Consider the following 19,481-nt stretch of genomic DNA (forward strand, 5'->3'; position numbering starts at 1 on the left):
TTGTTGGGAAGCCTTTTGCTGCAGATACATACCTCCAAACATTGGTGGCCAGTGGGTCGGGACCTTTGGCATTCCAAAAGCGCGCCTGCAACATAAAAGGGGTGGGGCCTAGGGAAAGGGGTGGGGCCTCTTGTCACTCCCATTTCTGTCACTGTGGGGGCATGCCCAGCATGCTTCGTTATGCTGGTCTGCCCCCAGGCTGTCTCTACACTGTGAATAAATGCTGTAGGCATGCGCACAGCATCTATTCACCCGCTGCATACCCACTAGTCTGCATACTTTGTGCTCCCCCCAACTGCTCCCACCTCCGCACTGTGGTACACTGGTGTATTTGCTGCTATTTAAAGTGCCATTAATCACATAAATTCATCCCAAACCTTTTGCTGTCATACATGCCCATAGTATATCACTAACTGGATGCTTCACAGTAGGTGTTGTGCACTCAGGTAGCCAATTTCCCCCAATTCTTCTGCGGACATATTTCATGCCATCACTACCAAATATGTATATTTTGGTTTTGTCTCTCCAAATGACACTGGGGGTAATAAGAATAAGCTGGCAATCTAAATAGTAGTTTGCTGGAACATTTTTGTTTGATGGTAGAAAAAATTATCCCAGGATAGAAAGCCTGGTATGACTAAAGTTAGAAGTGTAGTTACTAAGTTGTGGAGAAGATAAAGTACCAGTCAATCAGTATCTAATTACAGGCTGAGTTTGAAAAATAAGTTAGGAGCTGAGTGGTTGGTACTATAGGGGTAATTCTGAGTTGATCGCTGCACCAAGTTTGTTAGCAATTGGGCAAAACCATGTGCACTACAGGGGGGACAGATATAACATGTGCAGAGAGAGTTAGATTTGGGTGGGTTATTTTGTTTCTGTGCAGGGTAAATACTGTCTGCTTTATTTTTACACTGCAATCTAGATTCCAGTTTGAACACACCCCACCCAAATCTAACTCTCTCTGCACATGTTACATCTGCCCCTCCTGCAGTATACATTGGGCCTAATTCTGAATTGATCGCAGCAGCAATTTTTTTAGCAGTTGGGCAAAACCATGTGCACTGCATGAGGGGCAGATATAACATGTGCAGAGAGAGTTAGATTTGGGTAGGGTGTATTCAAACTGAAATCTAAATTGCAGTGTAAAAATAAAGCAGCCAGTATTTACCTTGCTGTCACGATCCGGGTATCTGGACGCCATTTCTTACCCATCAGATGCCTCCTAAGGCTGGCTCAGCGCTCCAGGACCGGATTCCATCTGTTATCCTGATGTGTACATTCCTGTATCCTCTCCTGTCACTCTGGGACGCTGTCACAGTAAACGCCATATTACACCTGGCATGGCGTCTCCCGCGGCCTCCGCCGCCGTCCCTGAACTTCTGCATGCAGAGTGTCTGAGTGGCGATTACGTCAGCCGCGGCCTCCGCTGTGTCCGCGTGGTTGGATGTGCATCTGTCAGCCTGGCGCCTCCTGTCTCCGGTGGCCGGCGCCGCCATTACTGTTTTCATTACCACATGGATTACAAACCAAACTTCCCTCCAAGTGTCTGCATGGGCGCAGCCATCTTGGATTCTGTCAGCTGATCATTTCCACCAATCTGTTCTCAGTATTGATAATCTGCATAATTGCCTAGCCAATCCCTTCCTTGCTGCAGGTATAAATACACTGTGCCTGAGCAAGGAAGGCGTCAGTGCTTTGGTTGTCAAACCTAGTTCCTGTTTGTCTCTCTCCTGTGATTGTCTTCCAGGTTCCAGCTCCTGTCTCAAGACTTCCACCATAGAGACCCGCACCAGCATTCCACCTGCGGTGTAGCCTGACTCTCCAATCCATTGTGGATTCATCTGTTTCCAGCTACAACATTACCTGCTTCCAGCTCAGCTTCCAGCAGAGTACAGCTTCTCTTAAAGGGCCGGTGTCCTTTCTACACTTTACCACTCTCCACCGGTATTATTATTTCTCCGCTCTCAAGTTCTACATTTCAGTTCATATTTCATCGCTCCCAAGTTCATTTATTATTTAACTGGTTCCAGCCAGTATCCACTCCGTGCTAACAACAGTCTGGTTCCAGCCAGTATCCACAGCAGCTGTTTTATCTTCAGCAACCCAGCTTTTCCTGGAACACCAGCTGGCACAATCCTGGGTTATCTCCATTGCTACAGTCGGGCCTGGTAAGGACTTTCCATCTAGAAGATCATAAGAACTATCTCACACTACCAGTGCCCTGTGGCTCCTGCCATCCTGTAGTACCCAGGAACTGTATTTATTCTTTGCTGACTTTTACGTTTTCTTTTACTGCTGCTGTGTTGCGGAGTTGTCATAATAAACATCATTGACTTTTATCCAAGTTGTCATGGTCACGCCTTCGGGCAGTTATTATTCATGTTACTTACATGTCCAGGGGTCTGATACAACCTCCCAGGTTCCGGTACATCTCAGCCCCTACAACTGAGGCTGCCTCCCGTCAGCTCAGGCCCTCAGTTGTGACAGTAAGCACTGACATAATGAATCCAGCCGGAGACCAGGATCAAGCGGCCAGGCCGATGCAAGAACTGGCAGCCCGACTAGAACATCAGGAGGCTGCACAGGGCCACATCATCCGCTGTCTCCAGGATCTCTCTACTCGGCTGGATGGGATTCAGACAACTCTCCGTGGATCAGGCGCGTCTGGTGCGTCAACCACAGTGACTCCAGCTATAACCCCACCCACCTTACCCATTTCTGCTCCACGTCTTCATCTTCCAACGCCAGCAAAATTTGACTGATCTCCAAGATTCTGCAGGGGATTTCTCAACCAGTGTGAGATTCAGTTTGAGCTACAACCTGGCAATTTTCCCAGTGACCGTACAAAAATTGCCTACATTATTTCTCTTCTCAGTGGCTCAGCCCTTGATTGGGCATCACCGTTATGGGAGAGGTCCGACACCCTGCTATCTTCCTACACTGCCTTCGTGTCAACATTCAGGCGCATCTTCGACGAGCCAGGCCGGGTAACCTCAGCTTCATCCGAGATTCTCCGTTTACGCCAGGGGTCACGTACTGTAGGACAATATCTGATACAGTTCCAGATCCTGGCATCCGAACTGGCATGGAACGACGAGGCCCTGTATGCTGCATTCTGGCATGGCTTATCTGAGCGTATTAAAGATGAGTTAGCTACCAGAGACTTACCTTCTAAGTTAGATGAGCTAATCTCACTCTGCACGAAAGTTGATTTACGTTTCAGAGAGAGAGCAACTGAGCGTGGAAGATCATCTGCTCCAAAATCTTCTGCTCCTCCTCCTCGTCAACTGTCACCATCTAAAGATGAGCCCATGCAACTTGGCCGTTCCCGTTTAACTCCTGCTGAGCGCCGAAGACGTCTCTCCGAGTCTCTCTGTCTCTATTGTGCAGCTCCGTCTCACACCATTAATGCCTGTCCCAAACGTCCGGGAAACTCCAAATCCTAGCTCGCCAAGGAGAGGGCTGGCTAGGAGTAATGATCTCCTCTCCATCTCCTCAAGATTGTAATCTCCCAGTCTCGCTTCAAGTTGCTCAACGTTATCGGAACGTCATTGCCCTCCTTGATTCCGGAGCAGCTGGGAACTTTATTACCGAAGCCTATGTTAAACGGTGGTCCCTACACACCGAGAGACTTCCTTCGTCCATTTCTTTAACTGCCGTGGATGGCAGCAAAATTTTTGATGCAGTTATTTCTTTAAGGACTCTACCAGTTCGTCTGAGAGTGGGAGTTCTTCATTCCGAACTTATTTCTTTTTTAGTGATTCCAAGAGCCACACATCCTGTGGTCCTGGGCCTTCCATGGCTCCGTCTTCACAATCCTACAATTGATTGGACGACTACGCAAATCCTGGCATGGGGTTCCTCCTGTGCTGAGACATGTTTGTTTAAAGTATTGCCTGTCTGTTCTTCCTCCCCCAGGTCGTCTGATGTTCCACCTCCTCCATATCAAGATTTCACGGATGTGTTCAGTAAAGCTTCTGCTGATATCCTTCCTCCTCATAGAGAATGGGACTGCCCGATTGATCTCGTTCCAGGGAAGGTTCCACCTCGAGGCCGAACTTATCCGTTGTCTCTGCCTGAGACGCATTCTATGGAGGAATATATTAAAGAGAACCTAGCAAAGGGGTTCATTCGACCTTCTTCTTCTCCAGCCGGCGCAGGCTTCTTTTTTGTAAAAAAGAAAGATGGTGGTCTGCGGCCGTGCATCGACTACAGAGGTTTGAACGACATTACCATCAAGAACCGTTATCCTTTACCCCTGATTACTGAGCTCTTTGACAGAGTTAGCGGAGCTACCATCTTTACAAAGCTGGACTTGAGAGGTGCATACAATCTCATCCGGATCCGTGAGGGTGACGAGTGGAAGACCGCCTTTAACACCCGTGACGGACCTTATGAGTACCTCGTCATGCCCTTCGGATTGAGCAATGCTCCAGCTGTCTTCCAGCATTTTGTCAATGAGATCTTCAGAGACATTCTATACCGTCATGTCGTGGTCTATCTAGACGATATCCTCATTTTTGCCAACGATGTAGAGGAACATCGTTTTTGGGTTAAAGAGGTTCTGTCCCGTCTCCGTGTCAATCATCTCTATTGCAAATTAGAAAAATGCGTCTTTGAAGTCAAGTCCATTCCGTTTCTAGGGTACATTGTGTCCGGTTCCGGACTAGAGATGGATCCTGAGAAACTACAAGCAATCCAAAATTGGCCGGTACCCTTAACCCTCAAAGGGGTCCAGAGGTTCTTAGGGTTCGCCAACTATTACCGAAAGTTTATACGAGACTTTTCCACCATTGTGGCGCCTATTACTGCTTTCACTAAGAAGGGTGCTAACCCATCCAAGTGGTCTGAAGAAGCCATGCAAGCATTTCATCTTTTAAAACAAAGGTTCATCTCTGCGCCTGTTCTGAAACAGCCTGACATCGACTCTCCTTTCATCTTAGAGGTGGATGCCTCCTCCGTTGGAGTAGGAGCGGTGTTATCTCAGAGGGCTAAAGATGGCCATTTACACCCTTGCAGTTTCTTCTCCCGGAAGTTCTCCCCAGCTGAGCGCAACTATGCCATTGGCGACCAGGAGTTGCTAGCCATCAAGCTCGCTCTAGAAGAGTGGAGGTATCTGTTGGAGGGAGCTTCTCATTCAATCACCATACTTACAGACCACAAGAACCTTTTATATCTGAAAGGCGCACAATGTCTCAACCCTCGTCAGGCCAGATGGGCACTTTTCTTTTCCAGGTTCGACTTTAAACTCCAGTTCTGTCCGGGCTCTCAGAATCGCAAGGCCGATGCCCTTTCCCGCTCATGGGAGCAAGAAAATGAGTCAGAGTCTTCAGACAAGCATCCTATTATAAATCCGTTGGCATTCTCCACGGTAGGGATGGACTCTACGCCCCCATCAGGGAAAAGTTTTGTGAAACCGATGCTAAGGAAGAAGCTCATGCATTGGGCCCATGCTTCCCGTTTTGCCGGACATACAGGTATCCAAAAAACCCTGGAGTTTATCTCTAGGTCCTATTGGTGGCCAACTCTGAAAAAGGACGTCTTGGAGTTTATTGCATCTTGCCCAAAGTGTGCTCAACATAAGGTATCCCGCCAGTCGCCTGCGGGGCAACTGGTTCCACTATCTGTTCCCCGTCGACCTTGGACCCATTTGTCGATGGATTTTATTACAGATTTACCCATGTGCAACAAGTTCAATACCATCTGGGTGGTAGTTGACCGGTTCACCAAGATGGCACACTTCATTCCTCTCTCCGGTCTTCCGTCAGCTTCCAAGTTGGCTCAAGTATTCATACAAGAGATCTTCCGACTACACGGTCTTCCTGAAGAAATTATCTCAGATCGAGGAGTTCAATTCACAGCCAAATTCTGGCGAAGTTTATGTCAAGTCCTCCAAGTCAAGCTAAAGTTTTCCACGGCTTACCATCCTCAGACCAATGGTCAAACCGAGAGGGTGAATCAGGACTTGGAGGCCTTCCTCCGCATCTATGTGTCCTCCTCTCAAGATGACTGGGTTCAATTACTTCCCTGGGCCGAGTTCTGTCATAACAACCAGTATCATTCTTCATCTGCTTCAACACCATTCTTCACTAACTTTGGATTCCACCCTAAAGTCCCTGAGTTCCAACCGCTTCCAGCAACTTCTGTTCCCGCAGTGGATATCACCTTGCATCAGTTTGCCAATATCTGGAAGAGCGTACGATCAGCTCTGCTCAAGGCATCGTTCAGGTACAAGAAGTTTGCGGATAAGAAGCGTCGAGCAGTTCCTGCTCTCAAGGTGGGGGATCGGGTATGGTTATCCACGAAGAATTTGAGGTTAAGAATTCCCAGTATGAAGTTTGCACCTCGCTATATCGGTCCTTTCAAGATTGAACAAGTCATCAATCCTGTTGCTTACAGACTCCAGTTGCCTCCCTTCTTAAAAATACCCAGGACATTCCATGTTTCCCTGTTGAAACCGCTGATCTTGAATCGGTTTCATTCCTCACTTCCTCCAACTCCGAAAGTCCAAACTCAACGAGACGTTGAGTATGAAGTGGCCAAGATCCTGGACTCACGTCACCGTTACGGTCAACTACAATATCTTATTGACTGGAAGGGTTATGGTCCTGAGGAACGTTCATGGACCAATGCTTCTGATGTCCATGCTCCTGCCTTGGTCCTGAGATTCCATTCCAAGTTTCCTCAAAAGCCAAAGAAGTGTCCTGGGGCCACTCCTAAAGGGGGGGGTGCTGTCACGATCCGGGTATCTGGACGCCATTTCTTACCCATCAGATGCCTCCTAAGGCTGGCTCAGCGCTCCAGGACCGGATTCCATCTGTTATCCTGATGTGTACATTCCTGTATCCTCTCCTGTCACTCTGGGACGCTGTCACAGTAAACGCCATATTACACCTGGCATGGCGTCTCCCGCGGCCTCCGCCGCCGTCCCTGAACTTCTGCATGCAGAGTGTCTGAGTGGCGATTACGTCAGCCGCGGCCTCCGCTGTGTCCGCGTGGTTGGATGTGCATCTGCTGCCTGGCGCCTCCTGTCTCCGGTGGCCGGCGCCGCCATTACTGTTTTCATTACCACATGGATTACAAACCAAACTTCCCTCCAAGTGTCTGCATGGGCGCAGCCATCTTGGATTCTGTCAGCTGATCATTTCCACCAATCTGTTCTCAGTATTGATAATCTGCATAATTGCCTAGCCAATCCCTTCCTTGCTGCAGGTATAAATACACTGTGCCTGAGCAAGGAAGGCGTCAGTGCTTTGGTTGTCAAACCTAGTTCCTGTTTGTCTCTCTCCTGTGATTGTCTTCCAGGTTCCAGCTCCTGTCTCAAGACTTCCACCATAGAGACCCGCACCAGCATTCCACCTGCGGTGTAGCCTGACTCTCCAATCCATTGTGGATTCATCTGTTTCCAGCTACAACATTACCTGCTTCCAGCTCAGCTTCCAGCAGAGTACAGCTTCTCTTAAAGGGCCGGTGTCCTTTCTACACTTTACCACTCTCCACCGGTATTATTATTTCTCCGCTCTCAAGTTCTACATTTCAGTTCATATTTCATCGCTCCCAAGTTCATTTATTATTTAACTGGTTCCAGCCAGTATCCACTCCGTGCTAACAACAGTCTGGTTCCAGCCAGTATCCACAGCAGCTGTTTTATCTTCAGCAACCCAGCTTTTCCTGGAACACCAGCTGGCACAATCCTGGGTTATCTCCATTGCTACAGTCGGGCCTGGTAAGGACTTTCCATCTAGAAGATCATAAGAACTATCTCACACTACCAGTGCCCTGTGGCTCCTGCCATCCTGTAGTACCCAGGAACTGTATTTATTCTTTGCTGACTTTTACGTTTTCTTTTACTGCTGCTGTGTTGCGGAGTTGTCATAATAAACATCATTGACTTTTATCCAAGTTGTCGTGGTCACGCCTTCGGGCAGTTATTATTCATGTTACTTACATGTCCAGGGGTCTGATACAACCTCCCAGGTTCCGGTACATCTCAGCCCCTACAACTGAGGCTGCCTCCCGTCAGCTCAGGCCCTCAGTTGTGACACCTGCACAGAAACAAAATAACCAACCCAAATCTAACTCTCTCTGCAAATGTTATATCTGCCCCCCCCCCCCCCCTGCAGTGCACATGGGGGGTAATTCCAAGTTGATCGCAGCAGGAAATTTTTTAGCAGTTGGGCAAAACCATGTGCACTGCAGGGGGGGGGGGGGGGCAGATATAACATGTGCAGAGAGAGATAGATTTGGGTGTGGTGAGTTAAATCTGCAATCTAAATTGCAGTGTAAAAATAAAGCAGCCAGTATTTACCCTGCACAGAAACAAAATAACCCACCCAAATCTAACTCTTTCTGCAAATGTTATATCTGCCCCCCCCCCCCCCCCCCTGCAGTGGCCATGGTTTTGCCCAACTGCTAAAAAATATCCTGCTGCGATCAACTTGGAATTACCCCCATGGTTTTGCCCAATTGCTAACAAACTTGCTGCTGCGATCAACTCAGAATTACCCCCATTGTTTTGCCCAACTGCTAACAAAATTGCTGCTGCGATCAACTCAGAATTAGGCCCACTGTTCCATTGTTTTTATGACCAATTAATATGCTTTTTAGCCCATTCTAATCTTTTCTGTCTTTGTTTGAGAGATAAAAGTGACTTTTTACTTGGAATTCTGGCATTTAATCCAAAATATTGAAGTCTGCGTTAAACAGTCCTGGCACTGGTGTTTACACCACATTCACGTAAATCATTCTGAATTGCCTTAGACAATTTTTTTTTCTCTCAAGCACAGTTTTTTCATTCTTCTATCACAGCATGGTGTTGTGGATCTTCTCTTACCTTTACCAGTTTGGTTTTGAATGGACATAATTTGTTGATATTTATTCCACAGTTTTTCAGTTCCTCCTTTAGTTATGTTGCCACTTACTTTTCTTATAATTTTGTTGTGTTACCTTTTTCATGTAAAGTAATTATTTTGTATCTCTTTCTAGGTGACCAGGCAACTCTTTTTACTTTGCTTGTCATACTAAATATCTTACACAGCTTACTGCAGGAAATTAAAGTAAAATAAATGCATAAAAAATAGCGAGCAACTTAGTGATAATCAAACAATTAAAAAAGATGTTTCACTATTAATTCTTGTAGCAACAAATGTGAGATTACTCATGCTGCTAGCACCTTACTGGATCCATTTTGTGGCATCACAACACCTGACTGGCTCTCAGAACAATCACTCCTATTGGTCAATTTTGAGTTGAAGACATCCCCCCGTTTTACAGATAAAGTCTCCCTATCTTTATTTAGTTATAACTTTTTATGTAATAAAGATAATTCATCGTGGTGGACTGCATTATGGGGGCATTCCGAGTTGATCATAGCTGTTCTAAATTTAGCACAGCTATGATCAGTCACACTGACATGCGGGGGGACGCCCAGCACAGGGCTAGTCCACCCTGCATGTCAGTGCCTCCCCCCACAGAAGTGCAAAGGCATCGCACAGCGGCGATGCCTTTGCACTTCAAAAGAAGCTCCAGCTACTCGTCGCTCCCCGGCCCGGAGTGGCTGCGTGACGCAGCCGCCGTGGCCTGCCCCCCCAACGGACCGGCCACACCTGCGTTGGCTGGACCGCGCCCCCCTAAATGACGGATTAACGCCACCATCCAGCCCCCTCCCGCCCTTCGACCGCCTCTGCCTCAGAGGCAATCGCTAGGCAACAACGGCGTAGTTCCGACCCGATCGCTGTGCTGCGAGAAACTGCAGCGAGTGATCGGGTCGGAATAACTCCCTATATTGTGTATAAAATTATCTTTCCAGTTATAATACACAAATAAACCATAAAAACACACATTTTACAAAAGGTTTCCACAATTTTGGCCACTACTGTACATGTGAGAAAATGGTGCAACTTTGAATAAATATTGCTTTTTGTTTGCATGTTTTCAGGATGGATTATAGCCTACCCAAGTGCAAAAACTGATGTTTCTACTGTAGCTAGGAAATGATTGTAAGGATTTATTCCTAGCCACTGCATCCCTTTACCCTGTATATTCCTCCAACCAAGGACAGATAGCCAGCGAAGTCTGTAATAAGCCTGCACAATCATTGTCTATAATAATAACAACCACAAGCTTCAGGTAAAGTAGAATAACAAATAAATGAATTTTAAACAGCAAAGTATCCAAATGATGTGTTAAAAAAGGGCTGGAATAACCAGGAGACAGTACCTGTCATTACCATAAGCATGACATCAAGTGACATCAAAGTCAAACAGTAAAACTGGACTATATCACATGAGATACTTTCAGTAGACCTATTAAACTGCCATCATCACCTCCTGTACATATAGGGTCTTGATCTGCAATTGACAGATTATTTAATAATGTGTACATTTTTTCCATGCAAAGATCTAAGGAGCACAGGAAATATCATGCCAACCTGACCAGTGGCGTCACTAGGGTGTGGAGGGTGGTGACACCAAGTGTGGGGAGAGTGTTAGATTTGGGTGTGGTGTGTTCAAACTCAAATCTAAATTGCAGTGTAAAAATAAAGCAGCCAGTATTTACCCTGCACAGAAACAATATAACCCACCCAAATCTAACTCTCTGCAAATGTTATATCTGCCACACCTGCAGTGCACATGGTTTTGCCCATTAGAGGAAAATGTTGTTTTGCAATCAACCTTGAATTAGGCCAATGATCCAGTTATTGGTTCCGAACCGGTTACATTTACATTTTATTGAGTCTTGTGACTCAGTAAGATGAGTCCCTAGAAAAGTATATGAGATATGCTATTTACTTATACAGAGGCTCATTAGCGAGCAATTATACTATGTATCCACAGTGCCTATTAGTTCACTGCTCACCATGACTGTGTGGCTACATATACTTCACGTTTTTTCCTGTGTTAGGCTTAATATTGTTGTGCTTCAATATACAAGTATTACGAATCCTAGTTTTAGCTATACATAGGTTGAAGCTCTGCTAATTTCTGTACCAAACTGTTAATCAAAACATGTACAAAGTGTATAAAAACTGTCTTTACCATCCTCCTCGTGCACTGGTCTGGCATCTGAAAATAAACAAGGAAATCTTACATGAGAGATGCCTGAACTGGACAGTAGGGACTTTCATAGCACAACGTATGAGGAGAATTCTAATGACAGCAGGAATTCCTACTCGCACAGCACTACTGTGTACCATACAATAGGGCCCTGTCTCCTCTGACTGCGTGGCACTCACCCACCGCTCAAGAGCAGACCTGTCAGACTTCCCAGACAGCTCACATCCACCGATTGGGGCAAATGTAGGAATTCCACTGACCCCCGCAGAAGTTTCATCAACAGAATATACTCAGAAACACACAACTCCAGCTGTGCTGCAGATTAGTCCATCACTTTATCTTAATGTTCTATTTTCTATATAGATAGATAGATAGATAGATAGATAGATAGATAGATAGATAGATAATTGATTTAAATAGTATACAGTTATTATATGTGTATTTTAGATGAAAGTGCTGGAATACTTGTTTTCATATTTCCTTAGCATCACAAACATCATTCAGAAATTGGATGAAAGGACACAAATTAGTTGTTCTTCATATGATCCTATTCTGATCCGTGGTGGGATTAGTCAACATTATCAATTATTAGACCATATAGTGTGACAAATATTAACCGTGGTTTCAGCACCTTAATAATTTTCTCTTCCTATGTTATAACCACATCCAATTTTATATTTCCTCTTTGAACATTAGTAAATCATAATTTCTCTTACGTTAAGGATTTGTCTGCCCCCTGCTGGCTATTTTCTGCTGAAATTCAGTGTCCTACAAATAAAGCTATGGGTTGCTTTAATAAGATAAAAAATAAATCAGCTAGTTTGTAAGTTGTCTGAACAAGGATGTCAGCCATTACAATAGCTTACTTATTTATGCAACAATTTATAATTAACATTATTTCTTTTTTATTATGTTTGCGTCATCTGAAAATTAGCTGAGCTTGGCGTCTTTGATGCATGGAACTCCAGCTTCTATAGTAATCTCTATCACACATCTCCCTGCATTATCCAGTGCAGCTGTCAGCCTTCCGAAGGTGGTTAAAATATAAACAGGAAAAAACTAAATATTTGCTCGCCATCCTCGTTGAAGTCACCGGTCACAGGAGATTTCAATTTAAAAATAACTAAACCATAGGCTGGGCATTATGCAAATTCTGTACTTATTTTGATAAATGTGGTCACTTGACATTAACTGATTAGTACTTTAACATTGGTGGTCTGCTCTTTGGGTGATTCTCACAGAGCATACAAATATTTCTGGGTACAGTGACATTGGGAGGCATCATGACATCATGTGTGACAGAGGCAAGCACATCGTCAGGACGTTATAAAAATAAAAGGAAATTAAAGTGAAATTAAAATAATACAAGGAAATCATTCTATAATTTTATATTTAATGGTGATAGAAAATTAGAGTAGGGTTCTACAGAAGGACTGCATGGACGAGATGGAGAGAGAGGGGCGGAGTCTACGGGGATCTGGGTATTAATTTTGTTTTATTGTTTTAATTACAAGTTATACAGCTCTTATTCTTATTCTATCATGTGTGCTGAACAAGAAATCTTCTCGGCTTAGTAGTAAATGAATAGTCAAGTAATATCTACATAGACTTACCAAGGAATGTTCCCAGCAGAATACAGGAGAAATATAATCCAATAAGAAACAGCTTCATTGTTCTTTGTGCTGCTAATAAGTATACAGTTTCTAATGAGTCCAACATTGGCAATATAGCAAATGCTAATAAATTATGCTGAAGTTACAAATATAAAAGTTGTGTGTGTACGAAAGATACAAAGAATATAACTGTAGTATACTGTATTGTTGTAAGCATTTGAGATACGTTTTTTAGGTTATGTCCGTACATCTGCATGTCCCATAATACAGCATGCATTAGAAATCTTTATATATAATATACTGTGCAAATGGATTTTTCAGACAGGACATACATGAATACACAACACTATGGTGTTCTACAATATAAACAACATACTATACAGAATTGTCCATCAGACATATAAAAAAATATATGGAATATTACCAATATAAACAGTTCTCTAGAAGTTGCGTTATGTTGTTTAGTGTAGTGTATTGCTTTGTGTGAATGGGTATTACCTGTTGTGTTGCTTGATGCAGTTGGCAGTGTAGTCTGTAGGTGCCCTTGTACTTGTTACCTGTTGCCTCTTCCCTCAGATTATGTGCTCCTTTCTCAGCCCTCTCCCAGCATCCGCTGTATAAACAGGGGGCTGCTTAAGAAAAGCACAGTCAGCTCATTTTTTCTGTTTGGAAATGTAACTAAACAGCGATTATGCAGTCCCTGCCTATAGGGAATTTGCTGGTACCACCAATGACAGACCTCTTAAAGTGGTGCTGTTCCAAGGTTTAAAAACACAATTTTTTAAAATATCTTTTCATTGCTTTTGAACGAAGTAATTTGTAACATTTGTATAACAGAGATGGCAGTAATGCAACACATGTATGAATATCTGAAAATATAACATCATGGGGGAGATGTACTAAGCCTTGGAGAGTGACAAAGTGGAGAGAGATAAACTACTAACCAACAGTGCTAGAACTAGACATATTGGTGCCCTGTGCCAGATAGAGAATTGGTCCCCTCCCCCATAGCGGTGTGTGCCAAAAATAAAGAAGCATGGCTTTGTAGGAAAAGGGCCTGGCCACAGCATAGTACCAATGTGCATTACATCCCACAGTAGTCCCCTTATACACGTTACGCCATACAGCAGAACCCCTTATACACCTTATATACATTGCGCAACAGTAAAGCCCCTATAAACATTACTCTCCAGTTTATCCTTCCTCATCATCATCATTCCTGCTCGTCATCATTCCTCCTCCACATTTCTTCCCTCTCCTCGTCATCATCATTATTCCCCCATCTCATCATCTTCATATTTTGCTTTGTTATGGATAATGACTGACTGTACTTTCTTGACAGTCAGATCATTTAAAAGTTATTCACTACATGCTGCCATATTCTTGTACAAGTTTGTCCCGGAAGCCAAATCACTGACTTTCCCCATAGAAATAAATCTTATCGTATTGGCAGAGATGTATATTTAGAATTATTTTATTTTTCGACCAAAAGCCAAGAGAAGTGATATTGCACATGTTATCCATAATAAGACACAGAAGAGAAACAGTTACTGATGACCACATATTATACACTGAGTATTGCACATGTTCCACATACAGCAGGACCCAACCATGCAGCCAAGAATAATAACACATGCTGGGGCTGCTGTATTCTCTCACCTGCCACCCTGTGCTTCACAATGAGTACAGATGCATCCCTGCCTCCTCCCGCACACATACATGTCAGCGTGCACAGTAAAGGCTGGGGGAATGGCCACCAGACCTTTAATTCTTCAGGGGAGCAGCCTGCACAGGGTACCCTTACCTGGAGTGTGACCTAAGTTGCACCCCTGTAAGAGAAGTGCTCCATGCTGACCACAGCTCTCCCCGACTTTGAGCATCCAGTCCTGCTCCTGGCTGACACTGGTTGCCCTGCTCCTGTACTAACACCGCGGCCATCCTAATGGCTCCTCGGCGCAGCGTATTGTTAGAAGTCCCAAGAGTCACTGCAGGAGCCGGGAGGGGATGGAGCAGGCAGGCAGCTAGAGCTATCTGTAAAGATAGCGCTGCATCCGGCTCCTTCTCTGCCAGGCACACAGCAGCAGCTGGTCACTGCAGCGGCAGGTCACGGTTGGATGCAGCCGATTGCGCCCACATGGCAGATGTGCTGAGGGCAGAGCACCGTCCGCACCAACCTTGTTACAGCCCTGCCAACCAATCAGCTCCTGTTATTTATTTATTTATTAACAGTTCCTTATATAGTGCAGCAAATTCCGTTGCGCTTTACAATTGGACACAATGATAAAACAAAACTGGGTAATAACAAACAGTTATTAGAGGTAGGAAGGCCCTACTCGCAAGCTTATAATTTATAGGGGAATAGGCATTGATACACAAGGATAGGTGCTATCTATTGCATAGTTTTCCACCAGATTGCAAAGGTTCTAGGTGGGCTGCATGATATCACATCACAACACTGATGAACAGAGGCGTAGCTACTAGCTAGGGTTTTTGGAGCCCAGGGCAAGATCAATAATGGCGCCCCCCCCCAAAAAAAAAAAAAAATACAAAAGTAAAGTATGTGCACACGCCACCGGTGTCACTGTATATAAAGATGTCAGGGTGTGTATGTATAGATGTAGGTGCATTGGTCGAAGTTGAATTTTTGAAGGGGGAATGAAAGCGTGTAGATAGCAATTATGCGCGCGCCTTCGGAGCGTGTGCCCCGGAAAAGGGGGCGTGGTCACTCAAAAGGGGCGTGTCCTTCAGTGTAGTAGGACCCCTTATACTATCTAGTACTGGTGCTCCTTTCACATTATAGCACACGGTATGAACCGAAATTCACATTACCCCACATGGTATGAGCCGAAATTCACATTATAGCACACAGTATGAGCCGAAATTCACATTACCCCACAAGGTATGAGCCGAAAATTCACATTACAGCACACGGTATGAGCTGAAATTCACATTACCCCACACGGTATGAGCCGAAATTCACATTACAGCACACGGTATGAGCCGAAATTCACATTACCCCACACGGTATGAGCCAAAATTCACATTATAGCACATGGTATGAGCCGAAATTCACATTATAGCACACAGTATGAGCCGAAATTCACATTACCCCACATGGTATGAGCCGAAATTCACATTATAGCACACGGTATGAGCCGAAATTCACATTACCCCACACGGTTTGAGCCGAAATTCACGTTACAGCACACGGTATGAGCCGAAATTCATGTTACAGCACACGGTATGAGCCGAAATTCACATTATAGAGTGAGGGGATCCTACCCCCTTAATTAACAAGGCCTGTGGGGCACTGTGGTGAGGGGAGCCTACCCCCTTAATTAACTAATCCTGTGGGGCACTGTGGTGAGGGGAGCCTACCCCCTTAATTGACTAATTGCAGAGTTTAGCAGCGGAAGGGTTGCAGCGGTTTCTCACCCCAAGCTGCGGCGCTTCAGCCACCTCCGACACTCCACATCTTCGGCGCCACCCAGGATGCAGAGCACCGCACCAGGGATGCACCCTTTTCAGTGTGGTCTGCTGCGCTCGGAAGGGGTTCTTCTCTCCTGCTGCAGGATCCCGATGTGCGCCGTCCTCCACGCTATTACTGCCACGGTAAGCATTAGTATCGTTTACCGCAGAGGCCATTTACTGAGGCATATGTATTAAACCTCGGGCACTGAGATGCCCTTCTCACCATACAGCTGTGTGGCCAGGCGGGGGGACAGCCAACAGCAGCAGCAGCATGCCGGATATCAGCAGCCGAGGGTGTGGGCTGTACATATTTGAGGCAACTGGATATTCAACAGTGCTGAGAGCCTCCAGAGCCCGCACCCTCCGGAGCTGCGCTACACCGGCAGAGGACACCCATCCCCCGAACCCTGCGTAGCCCAATGCCGGAGATCGGCAGCATGTTGAACGCAGAAGCCGCTTGTTGCCAGTCACATGCTGCTGATCTCCGGTTTTGGGCTCCGCACCACTCCGCAGGTGCCTTACAGCCCGCACCCTCGGCTGCTGATATCCGGCATGCTGCCCCTGCTGCTGGCTTTCCACCCTCCCGGCTCGGCCACCCAACTGGATGGTGAGTGAGAAGGGCATCTCAGTGCCCGTGGTTTAATACATATCCCTCTTCAGTAAATGGCCATTAGTACATCCCGCCCACACACACAGACTGCCCGACCCCCTTACACACACACACACACACACACACACACACACACACACACTCTGTAGATTACACACACAGACTGGCCACCCCCAAACCCCACACACACACACATTCTCATACTCGTACAGACTGCACACACATTCTCATACTGGCCACCCCCCATCCCCCACACACGCTGGACTGCAAAAATTGACACACACTCACACTGTCCCACACACACACAATTAACACACACGCACACTGTCCCGCACCTTCCCCCCCTCTCTCCCGACAGGAAAGTTTAAATTGCTGCGGCCTGCTCACCTGCACCTCCAAGGTCGCGCACACGCGCACCTCCGAGGTCGCGCATGCGATATGTAGACTTTGCAGGGGGGTGGAGTAGGGGGTGGGACAGTGTGACAGGCACAGCAGCCGGAGCCGGGGAGACAGAAGAGCGCCACGGGTAGTGCCGGTGGCGCCCCCCCTCTGCTGGGGCTGCCACTGCGTCCAGGGCACGTGCCCTGCTCGCCCCGTGCTAGATACACCTCGGCTGATGAAGCAGGGTCAGAAGGAAGGGAAAGTGAAGAAAGAGAAAATATGTGGAGGATATGTGTGGACTGTACAGTGAAGATATACAGTAATTGGATAGGAAAGCTTATGAAGGTTGAGTGAGCGGTACTGGAATGTGATAAGCTAGCCTGAAGAGGTGAGTTTTCAGGGAATGCTTGAAGGTTTGGAGACTAGGGGAGAGTCTTATTGTGCATGGTATTGCATTCCACTGAGTGGGTGCAGCCCTAAGAAAGTCCTGCAATCGAGCTCCTGTCATTTTTCAAACACAGCATGCATCAGTTAGGAGCTGATTGGCTGATGCTTCATCTCTCTCCACTTTACTACTCCCCAAGGCTTAGTACATCTCCCAGGGATGGCCATCAGTATGTTTACAATCAATGGTTGCCATCAATGGTGAACTGGCTAATGATCATCAATGGCTGCAAACTATTCAGTAGATGACCATTAATGGTTACACAAACCAATGGTCATCCCAGTTCTTTTACTGACTGGCCAGTGGGTCAATCAGTACCTGGGGTTGGGACTTCACGCGTGTCGGGGTGCAGAGCTATTCTCTGTGTCCCAGCACATTGTAATAATAAGAAAAAAGAACCATCAGGTGTACCGATACCATCAATGGTGGGAAATCATCTGGTTCTCCGCCATCGATGGCAAAAGTATTCCCCATCGGCCATAAACCATCAATAATTTGAAATCATCAATGGTTGATGGCCATCCCCAACATCTCCTTATATAAATGTAGAAAGTAGCACAAGAGGGGAAGGCTCATATGAAAATGGTGGTAGCTTCGAGTGACAGCACTGGATATATTTCTATTTGTTCCAGGAATTAGCCATTACACCCATAGGCTACAAACCTTTTCTCACTGGCTTTCTATGACATCAGCTTTACTATGCCTTTTACCAAGTGTATTCTGTTTGCTAACAATATACAATACAGTACCAACACTCAGCCTCAATCCTAGAGGTTGATGTACTAAACCAAGATCTATCAAGAGTGAAATCACAGTTCAGCGAGATACATTGCAAAAAGGGTGGGATATAAAGTTGTGAATTTTTTTTTTAAAGGCATTATATACCATATATTGCTTTTAAACGAATAGGGACGGGATGTACCATGTAGTGCATTTGCAATGCGATATATCCGACACGTTATGCCTCTTATGCATTTATTAACGACATATGCATGACTAATTATGCAAGGGATAGCTCTTCCGATAAGAACAGTCTCTTGCGAAAAGAGGATTTCCAGGTGTATGACCCAGAAGTCTTATTGCGCATGCACAGCCGCTGCCCAACATATGCGGAAGCCACGGGGGAACAGAGAGGAATCCTTTGGATCCCTCTCAGGGGAATTCTACGGTAAGAAGCCCATAGGATTCTAAATGGGACTATACATGGTGACTGTGGCTCAGAGGGCTGAACGCATATTTGAATTTAGTACATCCCATCTTTGGGGCTTCAAATTAACCCCATCGTCTTTTTACTTATCTATTATTGAGGCAAATTCTATTAGCTGCTTAAGCCACTGGGACGACTTTGTGCGGTTTAGGGTTAGGCGGCGAGGGAAAGACGATTTAGGGTTAGGCTGCGAGGGAAAGATGATATGATTTAGGGTGGGGGGTTATGTTTAGGCACCACCCGAGGGGGGGGGGATTAGGGTTAGGCTGCAGGGTGGGAGGGATAGGGTTAGTCAAATAAAATGGGGGGTTAGAGTAGGGTAGGGGGAGGGTTAGACTACCTTAGACTACCTACGCCCCATTGTTAGGATTTAGAGTGTTGGGATGCCGTTGTCAGTCTCCTGACCACCGACATCCTGTCAGCTGTCATTTCATACCCAACCCCTGTATTCATTGTCTGAGTTTCCATTCAAATACACACCGATGACTGTGACGGTCACCAGCACTAGCTAGCCGCTTCTGATTGCTACGACACATCTTCAGCTTATAGGTGCTGTTTTCTGCGATAGCAATTTTGGATGCAAAAAGGGATTTTATTAGAGATGAGCGTGTTCGGTTCACTGAGAACCGAACCCTACCGGACTTCACTACTAAGCCTGGATCCGAGTCAGGCTCGGGTTTTCCTACCTGACTCGGAAACC

The 19,481-nt window shown here is 45.8% G+C and overlaps 1 protein-coding gene across 4 annotated transcripts in view; it reads right to left on the reverse strand.

The window, feature by feature from the left end:
* The window catches only part of OTOS (otospiralin), a 102,408-nt gene that overhangs the window by 16,072 nt on the left and 66,855 nt on the right, over positions 1–19,481 (reverse strand). Inside the window, exons 4-6 of one of the 4 annotated variants that reach the window (XM_063919551.1) lie at positions 13,166–13,296; positions 12,668–12,736; positions 11,037–11,063 (exon numbers count right to left, since the gene is read on the reverse strand). In XM_063919551.1, the coding sequence (XP_063775621.1) occupies positions 11,037–11,063; positions 12,668–12,725 (85 nt within the window). In that variant the 5' untranslated portion in view covers positions 12,726–12,736; positions 13,166–13,296. Of the gene's footprint in view, positions 1–11,036; positions 11,064–12,667; positions 12,740–13,165; positions 13,297–19,481 lie in introns of all 4 variants that reach the window. The other 3 variants (XM_063919549.1, XM_063919553.1, XM_063919552.1) reach the window with 3 other exon arrangements.

Source organism: Pseudophryne corroboree, chromosome 4 (genome assembly GCF_028390025.1).
Source record: "Pseudophryne corroboree isolate aPseCor3 chromosome 4, aPseCor3.hap2, whole genome shotgun sequence".
Taxonomy (NCBI): Eukaryota; Metazoa; Chordata; class Amphibia; order Anura; family Myobatrachidae; genus Pseudophryne; species Pseudophryne corroboree.